At 32.0% G+C, this 16,959-nt stretch overlaps 1 protein-coding gene and 1 long non-coding RNA gene across 2 annotated transcripts in view; one reads left to right on the top strand and one right to left on the bottom strand.

Moving 5' to 3' along the window:
- The window catches only part of npdc1a (neural proliferation, differentiation and control, 1a), a 49,072-nt gene extending 43,090 nt beyond the window's left edge, over positions 1-5,982 (top strand). The window contains 5 exon segments of the mRNA NM_001128783.1: positions 962-1,028; positions 2,017-2,095; positions 2,195-2,274; positions 3,690-3,789; positions 5,746-5,982. Of these exon segments, the coding sequence (NP_001122255.1) occupies positions 962-1,028; positions 2,017-2,095; positions 2,195-2,274; positions 3,690-3,789; positions 5,746-5,817 (398 nt within the window). The 3' untranslated portion in view covers positions 5,818-5,982.
- On the bottom strand, positions 4,797-15,762 carry LOC147838798 (uncharacterized). Its single transcript, XR_015520123.1, has 3 exons — positions 15,484-15,762; positions 11,977-12,209; positions 4,797-5,199 (listed from the first exon to the last, which is right to left on the bottom strand). It is a non-coding gene; the product is annotated as an uncharacterized LOC147838798 (long non-coding RNA).
- Between the last annotated feature and the right edge of the window lie 1,197 nt (positions 15,763-16,959).

Below are 16,959 nucleotides of genomic sequence, written 5' to 3'. Positions count from 1 at the left end.
TTCAGCAACCCGTTCTCATCATAATAAATATTAGCTGCTTCAGTCCAACATCTATATTAGCAGGATGATGAAGATGAAACCAGGGTGGACATTTCAGCAAGACAATGATCCAAAACACAGCCAAGAAAACTCTCAAATGCTTTCAGAGAAAGTAAATCAAGCTGTAGAATGGCCCAACTAATCACCTGTCTTGAATCAATAGAAAATACAAAATAAAGATCAGATTTGGTTGACGAAAAAGGCTCTTTTTTGTTGTTTTTTATTTTTATGTTATAATTTGGGTTTTTACCGAAATCTGGTTCAGTTTCATGTTAACGGCTCCTTTAGTAATATTATTACTAGGAATAAACATGACTTGTTTAATACTTATTTTCCCCTCGCTGTAGCTGAAAGTACAATAATTCACAAAACGGATATTTTATACAAATGTTTATTTACCTCAGTAGAGTAAACAAGGATGAAAATAAGACTTAATAATAATTGAAGTTGAATGTATGATTCAAGAGACTGTGACAGTCATAAATAGGCATGGTGGTAGTTTTAAAGTTACTATTTTGTATTTTAAGACCCTAAATACACATACTGTACAAAACAATTTGCTACTCTGCCTATAGGTAGCACTGTCCCAGATCTTCATCGCTTCAGCAGACTTTGACCTGGTTCCCTCCAAATCTCAAACAATTTGAAAATCATTTCTCGAAATTCCCCCTGTTTTGCTTGGCCTAAATCTCTGACAAAGATGACATTTTGAAGAAATGCCTGTCACAAGATGTTTAGAGTTTTCTGATGTTACGCCGCAAGCGCCTCTCAGTTATCCGCAATCCACAAATTGACACACTTCATACACATGCTGTCGTCCTATTAAAGTGCAGTTGAAGTGCAATATTCTGTGTGTGACAACCCTACTCATAGCTTGTTTTCTCTTTCTCTCTTTCTCTTTTATTATTTTGTGTTTTTGTAGTGATGATATCTTTATGCATTATTGTGGGGGCGATGGCACTTATCCTTGTTACCGTCTGCTGGGTCAGGTAAGAGGAATGTTTTTGCTTCTTTGTATTATTATTATTATTATTATTATTATTATTATTTATATCTATTTAAAGAAAAAAATATTGCCTTTCTAATTCGAAACCTCCAGTGTTTATTTCTGAAAAGATGCATTGAAAAATAGTCTGATCTAAGAAACTTGTAAGAGTTTAAGTTTTTTTAAGTTACATTTTAAGTTACATTTATTAATAATAAATGATGGATGGACAGACAGACAGACAGACAGACAGACAGACAGCTAGATGGACATATAGACAGACGGATCGATGGATGGATGGATGGATGGATGGAGAGATAGATGGGCATATAGACAGACAGATGGATGGATGGACATATAGATAGATGGACATATTGATGCTCATCTAAATGGTCATATAGATGCACGGATGGATGGATGGATAAACAGATAGATGGACACAAATGGACATATATGATGGACATAAAGACAGATAGATAGACAGACAGACTGATAGACGGATGGATGGATGGATGGACGGATGGATAAATAGATGGACAGATAGATGGGCATGTAGACAGACTGATGGATGGACATATAGATAGATGGACATATAGATGGACATGGATGCCCACATAGATGGACAGACAGACAGACAAATAGGTAGATGGATGGATGCATAGCTAGATGGACAGATAGATGGGCATATTGATAGACAGATGGATGGATAGATAGATATAAAGATAGATGGACAGGTGCTCATATAGATGCACATATAGATAGTCAGACAGACAGACAGATCGATGGATCGATCATGTAATTTTTTATTATTTTTTTTAAATATCCTCTTGTTTGTTAGTTTACTCTGTTGAGTAATATTCCCTTCTCTCATATAATTGTATCAGTATGACCTTTACTATCTTATATTATAAATGAACAGTTTATATCCTTTTTGTACATTTTCTAGAATAATACCATGTTTTATAAACAAATCTAAAACTTTTTTCCTCCAGATTACAGAGAGAAACTCGTCTGGCTCAGAAGGTCGATTATCCGGCGTTTCAGGAAGCAGCCAACCGCAATAATACTTCTGTAAGAGCATTCACATGAATGCAACTTCACACATACAAAAAAAAAAATAATTATTATTTTAATATTTGTCTTTACAACAATTACCTCTCTATGTTTTAGTCTGGGGATAAAACCCTGGCTCACAGCGCTCAGATGTACCACTACCAGCACCAGAAACAACAGATGCTCTCTATGGAGAAGTAAGCCCTTATATTTAGTGTAGTCAACATTATGCATACATCTCTGAATGCTGACTAATAATAAATGTAAAAATACACTCAGTGTTCCTTGCTCATTTCCTTCCTTCTTATTTGCTTCTACTTTCTTATATGGATACTTTCATATATGGATACAGATATTTGCTACTACTTTCATATACTTTTCATATTCAGTTAAACATCCTTCGCTTCAGGGGCGGACTGGCCATCTGGCAATTCTGGCAAATGCCAGAAGGGCTGGACCATTTTTTAAATGTGGGCCTGTATGCTATTTTTTATTTTAAAATTTTTTATAATCATTGCTTTTACATTCAGGTAGTTTTTGTTTCTTGCTAAATGTGAATATTATGATGATGATGATGATGATAATAGTAATAATAATAAATGTTAAGCATTAGACCAATCGGCAATGGCTAGCTGGTTTAGAGATAGGCCGACCCAATCAGAGGTTACGCGTACATAATCAAAATCTGGCAAGAATGTCAAACAAACTGTAGGTGCAACACAAGCTAATTGTCAGAGATGGACCGTAAAGGCAGTGCTAAAAAGCTCAGAGAAACTTAAAAATTGCTCTAAAATCAGACGTTGCCAAATGCATAAAATTAACTGAAATAGTCTTGAAAGGGGGCAGCACAATGGGTAGCGCTGTCGCCTCACAGCAAAAAGGTCAAAGGTTCGAGCTTCGGCAGGGTCAGTTGTTGTTTCTGTGTGGAGTTTGCATGTTCGCGTGGGTTTCCTCCCGGTTTCCCTCACAAGTCCAAACACAAAATAAATATCTATTAAATATCTATTACATATGGTACTGCTCATATTATTTCACCATCTGTACACCAATAAAAGTAGTGAATGTGCGTGTCCGAGGGTGGGGGTGTGTCGGTGTGATAATGTGGGCAGGTGTGGCTACAGTGCCAGGGCTGATTTTTTGTCACAGTCCGCCCCTGCTTCACTTGATACAAATCATGCTAAAAGTACAAGTTAAGCTCCATTACCTGAGTCTGTGACAGTATGTTTAGCTTAGTTTTACTTAAATATATCTTCCATTTCTTCTTTTATATATATATAATCATGGTCATAATGCATTTACAAAGAAAATGCATTTTAACTTAGCAAGTCAAGTTTTTAGAGGATTTAAATACCCAAATATTAGAAACATAAACGTAATTTTTCATGACTTATAATAGTATTTGGATTGGATAAAAGGTTGTTTTTATTCAATGTAAATGTGTGTTGTGTCGTGTGCATTTCTGTTATGATTATGCAAGTGTTATGACAAAGTTAATGAATATCGGTGTGCTCTGAAAGTCTAAGACTGATTTGTTGACTAAACTTTTGCATGCAGGTGACATTTGTTGTATTGGTTGTAAATGTTGCTATAATTCGTTTTGTTTTGACCACAGACATAAAGCAGAGCCTAAAGTCTCCGAGTCTGGAGGTCATTCAGATGAGGAGACCGAGGAGGGAGATTTTACTGTGTACGAATGCCCTGGACTCGCACCGGTGCGTCAAACGTCTCTTACTTTCACTTATTTGTGACTAAATTAACCCATTCACTGTATATGTAATTAAAATAATTTATCATTTATTTATTTATTATTACTTTCATTTCTTTAAAAAAAAAAAAGTATCTTATGCACACATCTTTAAGTGACTCCTTTTGCTTTGTGTGTGTGTATTTTATGTGCAGCATGTGTGTTTTTATTTATTTATAAATATATATACACACACACACTTATATGTATATCAAGTTTAGATATTGTGTTTTGTAGTATTAAAACTTGCATCTTTGCTAAACAAAATCAAAAAAATACAAATATTGCTGTATTATTTGTATTTTATTGGTTTTCCTTAGCAAAAATGCTATTTTTAAAACTACAAAACACAACATCTAAACTCATCTGAGGTCTTAAAACACAACTGTATTTCTATTCTAGAAAATGATTTTTTTATTTTAAGCATTTTTCTCAAAATCTTAAGCATTTCTTGGACAAATTTTTTTCAAATTACAGTATTTTTAGTAATTTAGTTTTTATTATTTGGACTAATTTGAATGTAGTATTTATTATTATTTTTTTTTGAAGTAACAACATAGGTTTATTGCGCTTTTAACAACAATAACACTGTTTTGAAGTCAACATATTTCAGTTTCATATGGTTCATGTGAAGAAAACACTTGTACTATAAAACACTGAATATTTGAGCTTAGGTCATTAAAAACAAAACAAAAAAACTGTTTCAAATATAATGAAAATTCTTAAAACAGAAGTAAAAAAAATAAGTAAATAAAATAAGATTATTTTAATTAAATGCAATCACCTTTCCATCGTTATCAAAAGAGTCAAAGAATATTAGAGTACTATTACGTGTATGAGTACACTGCAATATCGATGCTGAGATGATACATTGTGCAACCCTAGTTTTTGCTATGAAAAACAGTGTGGACTGCTCTGTAGTCCACAAAACTGCACCAATCTTTCTTTGTTGGAATCAAATCAGCTAAGAAAAAATTGTTCTTTTAATTTTTTATTTCACCTTCAACTCAAGCTTGCAACACAGGCTCACTTGGAAAAATTGCCCTGGGATACATTTTTGGGAACCGAGAAATATGTGCATGTGGATACATATGCATTTTGTGTGTAAAACGGGGAAGAACTTAATTCCATATAGATGATTTTTTGATGGTTCATAGATGAAGAATGGTGTTAAACTTAGGGCGTAGAGTAGACCAAACCTGGGTCTAAGTCCGGCGAATGGAAGTTCCAGAAAACAGGTAAAACAAAACCCCAAAAAAGATGTAGTAGATACAAGCGGCCCTTATGGCTTTTCTCTTCTCTCTTGGTTCGGTTGGGTTTTGGGAAGGAGTTGTGTGGGTCAGTCGGTAAATATACACAGCGCCCTCTGGTAGGTTTTCTAGAAATGGCACATATGAGAATTAGAATTAGAAATCTTTTTTGTCCACACAAGTGAAATTTTGTCTTTGGCCTCACAAAATGTTACTAAAACATCACCAAACATCCCAAATACAAAACCGAAACACAAAGCACCAATACAAAAAAAAAAAAAACTTGCCCTAGTAATGTACTTGAGATTGTCAAAAATGTACACGCTGCCCTCTAGTGGATTTGTGAAAACAAATACTGCAAGAAGACATAGCCCCAGTACATATTTCTCGATTCTCAAAAAATGTATCCCTGGGCACATATTTCCAATGAGCCGGGGTTGCAAACTTTTAAAAAATCAGATGGCAAAGTGAGTCTTTTGTGGCTGTTCAGAATCATTTAAGTGTTTACACTACAAAAACAATCTGATCTGATGCATTTTAAACTCTTCTGGAAGTAATGTAAAGTAAACAGCATTCGCACTTGTTTACAGCATCATCCATTTGTACTCAGATCAACAAAACCTCATCTCAACACCAGATGTAAACAAGGCCTTGTTGTTTTGTTTTCTCCACAGACTGGAGAGATGGAAGTGAAAAACCCGCTGTTTGACGACTCCACCTTACATACCCAGAAAAATCACAAGTGACCTGGACACACACACAAACACACATACGCAATGATACTTTTACCATAGCCTGAACACACCTAAAAACATTCCTTCATAGGGTGAAGCTAATCTGTTGCACCACATATATATTCACACTGACACAAAATAAATGACTGTTTATTTTTTGAGCTGACGTCCAGACCCTCAGAACAAACTGAAAATACACACAAACTTATTGATGCTAAATGAAGAAACTGAAGGTATATGAATGAATGATTGGGTAAATACGGCAGTGGACTAAGGAATAGTTCACACAAAATGAAATTATTAATGGTTCCTTACCTTTATTAGCTTTTACATCCATTGAACACAAAAGAAGATACTTTGAAGAATGTTGAAAATTCAAGACATCCATATTAGAGAAAAATAAAAATGTTTACAGCATACTTTAAAAATATATTCTCTTGTGTTCAAAAGGCACAAACATTTGGAACAAATGGAGTAAATGATTACAGATTTCGATTTTTTTTTTTTTTGGGGTGGACCATCGCTTTAAATGTTTTTCTTTATCTCAGATCTGGAGTCTGGAGTTTTCACTCGCTATCTTTTTATGTCATTTCTCTTTTTAAAATCATTCCTCTTCATAGTCATATTAGAGATACGAGATTTGGGCGAAATGTCCCTTTTTTTAAAGCAGTGTTTGTGACTTTGGGTTGACCTGCCTCTGAAAGCACTTCTGATGATGATGATGATGATGATGATGATGATGATGATGATGATGTTGATGATTGTGTATGAAGAAATACACAGTGCTCGCTCACACATTTGTGTTCTTGTCTTTCCTTATCTGTTTTACTTTCTTTTTGTCCACTTTTCGGGGCTATTATTTATTATTGCTAATCTAAAACAACCTTTTTTGGGAGATTAGGGATAGATGAATGTCATTTCTCCTTTTTGTATGTTCATAAAGTCTTTGTTTTTTCTCTCTTTCCTTTTTCCTCCTTTGTATTCTTCTATAAATATGAATTTTATCTGCTGATATGAAAGGTTATGTCAGGGGATGAAATACTAGATATACCGAAAAACCAAGAGATGTTGAGGTTCCTGTGCTCAAGTCACTTTAGTGTAAATAAATAAATAAACTTATTACTAAATGTATTAGTATTTTCTTGTGTGTGTGTGTGTGTGTGTTTGATCAGTAAGTGGACACTGTTTTAAACTTGTTAAAATAATGATTCTAACTAAACTAAAATTACTCATTTGGTCATTTTGATTAAGCTTAAAATAATTTTAAGAAACTAGCAGTGTGTGCCTGCCTGCCTGCCTGCCTGCTGTGTGTGTGTGTGTTTGTGTGTGTCTGTCTCCTGTGTGTGTGATTGTCTGTCGGTCTTCTATGTGTGTTTGTATGTCTGTCTCCATGTCTGTGAGTGTCTGTCTCCTTACTCTCTTTCTCTCTCAATTCAATTCAATAGTTGCTTTATTGGCATGACAAATGTATTGCCAAAGCATTTATAAAGTTTACATAAAAAAGAACATGCGAATATAATAAAAAAAACACACATAGTCGTAAAAAATTAAATGTATATAAATCAAATAATTAAATAAAACCATAATCTCTCTCTCTCTCTCTCTCTCTCTCTCTCTCTTTCTCAATGCAATGAAATTCAATTCAATTCAATAATATAAAATATATGAAGAGTTCAGATACAAAAACCCCTAAGTGCTGCCTGAAATTTCCATCAAAAATGAGGATTTTTCTCAGCCTCCTTTGTTTATGCTGAGATATTGTAAGTGTAAAAATAAAAGGGGGCTAATAATTCAAGGGGGCTAATAATTCTGACTTCAACTTTAAAAAATAATACATATATAACATATATATAAAAATAATTATTTTTATATATAATAATAATAATTTTATATATATATATATATATATATATATATATATATATATATGTGTGTGTGTGTGTGTGTGTGTGTATATATACACACACACACACACACATATATATATATATATATATATATATATATATATATATATATATATATATATATATATATATATATATAAACTATAGTATATAAACTATAGTATATAGTTTTTGAAACTTCATTGTGACAGAATTTTCAATATGTCATCAATTGATTCTTAGTCAGTATTCCCAAGATTTATTCAGTTTTCTTCAGCTTACTCCCTTTATCCATCAAGGGTCACCACAGCGGAATGAACCGCCAACTATTCCAGCATATGTTTTACACAGAAGATGCCCTTCAATCTGCAACAGAGTTCTGGAAAACATCCATACACACTCATTCACACTACGGCCAATTTAGCTTATTCAATTCACCTATAGCGCATGTCTTTGGACTGGGGAAAACCAGAGCACCAGGAGGGAACATGCAAACTCCACACATAAATGCCAACCGGTCCAGCCAGGGCTCAAACCAACGACCTACTTGCTGTGAGGCAACAGTGCTAACCACTGAGCCACCATGTCACAACATTTTTATTTATTTTTTGCTATATAAATGGCATAATACTGCTATTTTAGTATCTTCTGTAAGTCATAGTGCATAAATTAATAATAATTTAAACTGAACACATTCAAAAGTACCAAACATATATTGACAATTACATGTATTCGATCAAATTTAATCATTAAATGTGATCACAGGTATTGTATCAGAATCTCAGGGAGTTTGATGATCAGACCTGTGTATGTGTGTCTTTGTTTGTTTATCTCTTGATGTTTGTTTTAGGTTGGAGGTTTAGTAAAGTGAGCGTCCCCCAGCTTAACTGCCCCATGAGGTGTGGTTGAGAGGAGCCTGAGAGCCATTAAAGGCCATTGAGGTTGTGAATGGTGAGGAAGGCGGCCATAGGCTCTGGAGCTGGACACGCTCGTCAGCAGGGTGTCAAGAGAGCCATCAAAAGCCCATCGAACAGGTTGTAGAAGTCAATGGGCCAAAAGACCTGCTTATCAGATACTAAAAGCTAACCATCACTGCTATGTCTGTGAAGGAGGGGGAAGGGCTTAAAAGCTTTACTCTGTTTATTTTATTTTATGTATTTTTTTTTTTTTGTTTGTTTCATTATTTTATTGACTTTTTTCTTTTGTTTTATTTTATTGTATTTTTGTTTTATTTTTTATGTTTTGTATCTTGTTTTGTTTTATTGTTTGTTTTGCTTTATTCATTTATTTATTATTTTTATTCTATTTTATGATTTTTTATTTTTTTTATTAAATTTTATTTTATTTTATTTTTTTATTTTGTTTTGTTTTATTTTATCATTTTATTTTATTTTTTGTTTTGCTTTATTTTATTTTATGTATATTTTATTTCATTTTATTATATTATTTTATTTGTTTGTTTTATTTTATTTCATTTTATGTTTTACATTTTTTTAAATTTTGTTTTGTTTTATTTTATTTTATCTTATTTTATTTTGATGCATTTAAACAACAAATTCATTAAACAGATATATTTATTAAAATAGTAATTTAAACATTAAACATATTTAGAAATTGAAATATAATACAATTAAATGCTCTCTACATTTGACCGGTAGTGTACTCTAGATTAATCAGTACCAAAGACAGAACTAGAACTAATCTAAAAAAATAAAAATAAAAACTTGATAACAGTACACCAAATCAATATTCATAAAAATTCATAATGTATTTTTAATAATACATGCAACCATTTTAATAAACAGGAAAAATCAAGACATAAACATTAAAAATATCAAATTTAGTTTGTATTTTGTTGTTTGTATTTTTTTTTCATTCAAATACATACTTTTTCTACTCCTAAAGATGTTAGGTGATCAAACAAAAACAAAATATTACCTATTTTCACTGAGAAATGGGTAACAATGTTCATTTTCAACAGGGCTGTCCTCATTTATTTTGAGCACTGTATATTTTCATGATACTAGTCTTTTATTTTTTAATTAAATTAATTTGTAAAAATTTTATTAATTTATTTTAATCTATTTTATTAAGTAGTGTTACTGTTAACTTTTATTGTCCCCTTTTTGTGGTGATTTTGTTCTGCAGCATAATAGATTTACAACACATACAGTTGAAGTCAGAATTATTAGCCCCCTTTTGATTTTTTTTTTCTTTTTTAAATATTTCCCAAATTATTTTTAACAGGGCAAGGGAATTTTCACAGTATTTCCGATAATATTATTTCTTCTGGAGAAAGTCTTATTTGTTTTATTTCAGCTAGAATAAAAGCAGTTTAAAAGATGAAAAATAAAAAAATTCTGGACAAAATTATTAGCCCCTTTAAGCTACCCCCCCCCAACCCCCCGCCACCCATATACAGAACAAACCATCAGAATAGAATAACTTGTTATAGAATAACAAGTTATAGAATAACTTGCCTAATTACCCTAACCTGCATAGTCAACCTAATTAACCCAGTTAAGCCTTTAAACGTCACTTTTAGCTGTATAGAAGTGTCTAGAAAAATATCAAGTCAAATATTATTTACTGTCATCACGGCACAGATAAAATAAATCAGTTATTAGAAATGAGTTATTAAAACTATTATGTTTAGAAATGTGCTGAAACAATCTTCCCTCCATTAAACAGAAATTGGGGAAAAAAATAAACAGGGGCGCTAATAATTCAGGGGGGCTAATAATTCTGACTTTAACTGTAAATCACACCACACACTTAAGACAAACATTAAACGACAGTAATAGTAGGGATGTCCCTATCAGGTTCTTTTGCCCAAAGTGATGTCATGCTGCACGCATTGCTGTTTCTGTGTGAAGTCAAGAAAGAGGTCTAACTCTGTGCCACCGCATAACTATTGAGGTGTTAAAAAATTATGAGAATATATATATATATATATATATATATATATATATATATATATATATATATATATATATATATATATATATAAATATACAGTTGAAGTCAGAATTATTCGCCTCCTTCAAATTTTTTTCTTCTTTTTAAAATATTTTCAAAATGATGTTTAACAGAGCAAGGGAATTTTCACTGTATGGCTGATAAAATCTTTTCTTCTGGAAAAAGCCTTATTTGTTTTATTTCGGCTAGAAAAAATGCAGAATTTTTTTAAACACCATTTTAGGAACAAAATTATTATTAGTTCTAAGCAATTTTTTTTCTTAATAGTCTACAGAACAAACCATAGTTATACAATAACTTGCCCAATTACCCTAACTCGCCTTGTTACCCTAATTAACCTAGTGAAGCCTTTAAATGTCACTTTAAGTATAGAAATATCTAGTAAAATATTACTTACTGTCATCATGACAAAGATAAAATAAATCCATTATTAAAAATGAGTTATTAAAACTATTATGTTTAGAAATGTGTTGAAGAAATCTGCTCTCCATTAAATAGAAATTGGGTAAAAAATTCAGGGGGGCTAATAATTCTGACTTCAACTGTAATATATATATATATATATATATATATATATATATATATATATATATATATATATATATATATATATATATATATATATATATATATATATATATATTCATAATTTTTTTACACCTCTATAGTTATGCGATGGCACAGAGTTAGACCTCTTGCTTGACTTCACACAGAAACAGCAATGCGTGCAGCATGACATCACTTTGGGCAAAAGACACACGCATATATATATTCAAGTCCTAATCGCTAATCGGGAGGTAACATCTGATCCAGAACCAGTCTGAAACTGCATGATCAGGTCCATTTCTGATCACGTGATCGGATATGAGCATCCGTAATTAATAGTACTACAAACAGCAGCTACTTCTTCCCATTACAATTCAGCAAATCAGTAGTACTTGTTCATTAACTACACATAATCATACCACTGCCTTTTAATTAAATATTAAACTTTATTTAATAAAATCTAGTTCCCAGTAAGGAATTCATCTCATTTTCCTTTTAACTAAATAACAAAATTGAACATTATCTCGAATTAAAATAAAAAACCATTTAAAGTGTCCTAATAAATCTGTAGGGAAGTGCTGTTGTTGTTTTTGGTCTTGTTTTCCACCAAAAATAATTCAGTGTAATGAAATCCCAATCCCAATAGAACAGTGGATTAAAATCCCAGTCTTTTTAAATCCCCCTAAATATCAACACTCTTCAAGTTTTCTCAAATTGATCTCGAAATGGACACCACCTGCAAAATAAAAAGCAGAGGCACCTGAGATTGTTTTGCGTTTTAATCCTGGTCCTCCTGGGTCTTGTGTCACATCTCTGTCCACTTTCTCCTCCTCTGTTCGCACTTTACATAACAATTCCCACCCAAGTCCATGGGCCACACAATGGGTTTGATGTCTTTTAAAGGCTTTGACGGGCCCCGGGGCCTCCTGTGTGTCCTCTGTGCTCATCTTTGTAAGCCGGAGAGATGGAAAGCTCTGTTGTGACCGGCAGTTTCTGATGGGCAGAGTGTGTTTGAAGGCAGGGGGTTGATTGTTCATGATCTGAGTTACACTGATGCTGCTTGAGCGTGTGTGTCTGAGTGTGTGTGCCTTTATTCCACTATTAGTACACTGAAAAAAAATGATTCATTAGATTTACTAAAGTGTTTTTTAGGTAATGTTGCAAATTATTTATATGTGCTGAATTTAGATAAACAAATTAAGTTTAGTAATGTTTAATTTGTTGAAATTCAACCCATACACACTGTTTGCAACCACTTACCATAAGAAAGATTTTTAAATCGTACTTGAATAATTTTTTCCAGTGTACAAAAAGTCTCCATAAGTATAGCAATACCAGTCAGTTATTAATATAGCAGAAATCACAAACCCCATAAAACACACAGAATTGGGTGTTTTGAAAATGTTAACATGCAGGATGTGCACTAAAATGTCTGTGGGGTCCTAAAATGTCTTAAAATATCACTGGAATGTTATATTGTAGGTCTCACATCATTTTAAGCAGGTCTTAATTTTCCTCTGTCTAAGTAAAGCTGCCCTTTATATTAATAAAAGAAATATATTTGAGTATTTTATTGCAAACAGATACATTTTACAATTGCCATTTGGCATTTTTACAGTAATTTCTCCAAATTAAATTCCCCATAGGGAAAAAAACTTAAGTCTTCATGATAATGACAGAGCAACATATCACTTTACATGATACATTATACTTATTCAATTTGGACCAAAAGCCAACAAATGTATATTTTTGATTTTGTCATTGTCTCTGTAATTTTGTTTTTACAATGTTAAAAAAACTAAATAATTAAATGTTATGTTGAAAAAGTCGACACAACTAGATGTTTCTTGTTTTGACATATTAAAATACGTCACTAAGAATTAGTGAATTAGAACTAGATTTTTTTCATGTGTTTGGCAACCGATCAGGTCATAAGAAAAATTAATAGTGTTTAGCTCTGTATACGTTAAAAATGTCATTCATAACGATGTTAAAAGAGTCTTAAAAAGTCTTAAATTTGACTTGATGCAATCTGCAGAAACCCTGAAAGAATATAATCAAGTCTAAACTAAAAAAAAAAAAACATTGCCCAAATTTGTAAGTTGAACCCATTCAATTTTACAAGGTATTTTAACTTGAATAAAATAAGCTGAAGTAAAACATCAGGTTGAACTTTGTTTAACTTAAAAATAATAAGCTGAAACCTAATTAACTTTCTAATTAAGTTAAAGTAAAGGTACTTTGTTACTTTAACTTAATTTTCTAATTAAGCTAAAGTGGCGTAAAAACATAAGTTGTCATTTTTTATAATCCCTGTGTGTATCGCAAGTTGAATAAACATGTAATCTGTATTAACTATTGTGTCTATTTTAATACTACATTTAGATGTATTACCATCCCGTACATATTCTTTAGGTACGACTAATTCATTACATGCTATTTTTTCTTCATTAAATATTAGTATTCATTCATTAAATAACTATTAAATAGACACTAGTAGGCTACTCAATCATAAAGTACTAGTACTTATTCATAAAATAATATCTATTAAACAGATACTTATTTTTATTGTTGTAATTAATAACATTCACATAGATACCTCAAGGGTACATATTAGTACCTAAAAAGTACAAAAGTGTACCTTTTAAAATTTGTAGATACAAATATTTGCTTTTGAGGTACCAATATAGACCCTTTAAGTACAAATATGTATCTTTTAAAAAGGTACCACCCCTGTGCAGCTCTCATACTTTTTTTTCCGAAAGTGTATAATCACTGTTGAAATAAGTGCTAATATCTAATGAAAATGTTGTCTACTGGTATCTAGTATTTCATGTATCTGCGAGAAATAAAAAATAGCAAATATACGTGTAGGCTACATAACTAATGAATAAGTAGGCCTACTGTTTAGTAAGTTTCTATGCTATTGGCCTAGCTCATTGAATGATTATGGCATCTACTTTAAAGTTACTATTGCTAATAAAATATTCTGGGTTCAACACAAATTAAGCTAACTTAATTGTTTTTACGATTTTAAGTGGATTGTAGGGGAGCGCGGGCACAAAGTAACGCTGGGTAAAATGTAACAGAGTTTTAAGGTATTTGCTTAGGGTTAACCATGGCATGCTTCCAAAGTTTTCACCACAGTATCGGCACACGTCTTCCTTCCAATTTTTTTAAATATTTGGCGAAATTTGGATGAGAAACACAGAACAAATAGTTTTGCAGAATAAAAGTATTTTTATTAGTCTATATTTTTTATTATTTTTTTAATCTGTGAACGTATAAATCTAATATTGTTGTGATTACTATTTTCTAGGCTAAAAGATGAAGCCACTTTGAAAGATGTAAAATCACAGTGACTGCTAGTCAGTTTTGAGAAAAACATGACACAGCGGGGTTAGTTAAGTGTTACAATTCTGTTGGACACCAATCAAACCAACACAATATTTTTTTTTTACATTTTGAGTGTAATGTGAACTTTTTAAATATATATTTTTAATTGCAAATATTTTAATAGAACAAAATACATTGTATTGCTAATAATGCAAATAAATGCATTGTATGATAATGGATAATAATGCAAATATATTCAAATATGTTTATCCAATAGAAAAATACATAAATAAACACGCTGTGCTGTGTAGAATAAAAAGAAATTAGCTACTGAGTAAAAACTATTTAAAGTGAACTGAATTTAAATTAATTGTGTGAAATCTGTCTTTTTAAGCATGTGTTACAACTCTCTGTCTGTTACAACTTGCCCCGCAGGTGAGGTAAATAGTAACATTTTTACCTCTGGCACTTTTGCCAATACTGCACAGAAACCATAGGTCCAGCGATCAGACAACCAGTGCTCATTTGTAGGAGAGGCTTGTGTGTTGCTAGTAAAAAAAAAATTGTTTGTCTAACCCCATTACTTTTTTCATTATTTGGCCAAAAACAAAAAATGTTACTTTGTGCCCTGCTCTTCCCAACATAAAACAACTAGGTTGTCCCACACACAAAAAAAAACTTAAGAATTGTTTTTCAACTCATTTAAAATAAGTAGTTTGAACAAGCAGCAAAAGACTTCTTTTTTTTTACTGTAATTCTTTATGAAAAACATGTACGGTTTATACAGTGAATGCTAAAGCGGCTTGCCATATGTGATTCTATCGAAGAACTAAAATAGTGTGTTAAGATCATTTCACGCATTGACTGCCCTCACTCAAATGCATGTCTGGTTATTTCTAGAACAGACTTTGGCCTGGTCGGTGAAACTTACCAGCAGTGTTTGTTTCAGAGTAGGAGGAGGAGGGGGACAGGGGCGGAATCAAAGGCTTGCGGCTTATTGTTCGGTTCTGAAAGGCAGCTAATGGCCGGCCATCGCTACTCTGGATCTGGAAGCGACGGGGGGCCTCGGGCTCTTCTGGCACAAAGCCTCCCCCTCCACTTTCCTGCGGCGCGTCTTCCTGCTGCAATCTGCACCGATCGGCCCGGTCGGGGGTGCACAGCTGTATCGATGCGTCTCGTGGAGCTCCTACAACTGTAAACAAGGCGCATTGAAAGAAAAAAAGGAGCAAGCACGCTAACTGGTCCCGACTGGCTATGGCCTATGCAAATAGCCTTTATTTAAAATGTACACTGTAAAACAGTGGTTTCAACTTAAATGTAGGTAAATAATGACTATTTTAGCCTAATTATAGGCATAATCCAAACATCTCAAACTCAATGTTTGCTGATTGTTCAAACTACTACTTTAAAATGAGCTGAAACAACACATTTCTTTAGGGTTTTTTGGGGACAACTTAATTAATTTTCCTTCAATCCGATTACATTTGTGAAAACGAATTAATTCCTTCATGTTTGACCAACACAAACCGATTGTGTGAAAATCAGCATTTTAAACAGATGATTTGGATGATCCACTGAAAAAATCTTCAAAGATGATATCTTGGATTTACCAAATTATTTTAAGTTAAGTGCTGGTAAAAATTTATTTGGGCTGAATTTAAACAAACAAATTAAGTTTAACATTACTATATTTATTTTAACTAAATCTGAGCAAATTCAACACGTATAAATTGTTTGCAACAATTTTGAAAAATTAGATCTCTAAAAAATGTATGCTTATGCATATTCAAAAAAAAACTGAAAATAAGGTAATAAAGATAATTTATTTATCTTGTGTTATTGATTGTCTTGTGTAGCTATTACAACCTATGATAGGCCTATTAGCATCTCCTGCTAAATTCCTATTTAGCTTGTCTACTACATCATTTCTTCTTTATAATAGCCTAAATGAAAAAATAAATAAAAATCAGATTAATTGTGGTTTTAATAGAACGAATAGATAAAGTTTTTGTAAACTTTACACATTTTCTAAATCAGAAAATACATCATTCATTTATTTTACATGTTTGTGCAATTGGCTTTATTGTGTCCTATGATTAAAAAAAAACAAACACTGAACATTACATCATGAAATTTGATTACATTTTATTAAATCTATTAATTTATAATTGAATGTACACTGAAAAAATAAGTCTGCAAAATTGTTGCACTTTATGTGTTGAATTTAAACAAATGAATAAATTTTATATTGTTCAACTTAATTTGTTTGTTTAAATTCAACCCAAAATAATTGTTTACAACCACTTAACTTAAAAAAAATCCACGTAATCATCGTTGAATAATGGTGCACTTTAAAGAATCCATAAAATTGGATCCCATTATGCTGTATACATATGAAGGAATTTTC

Source organism: Danio rerio, chromosome 21 (assembly GCF_052040795.2).
Source record: "Danio rerio strain M-AB ecotype USA chromosome 21, GRCz13ab, whole genome shotgun sequence".
Classification (NCBI taxonomy): Eukaryota; Metazoa; Chordata; class Actinopteri; order Cypriniformes; family Danionidae; genus Danio; species Danio rerio.
The sequence above is the reverse complement of the archived record's forward strand: the minus strand, read 5'-3'. Positions and strand labels throughout refer to the sequence as shown.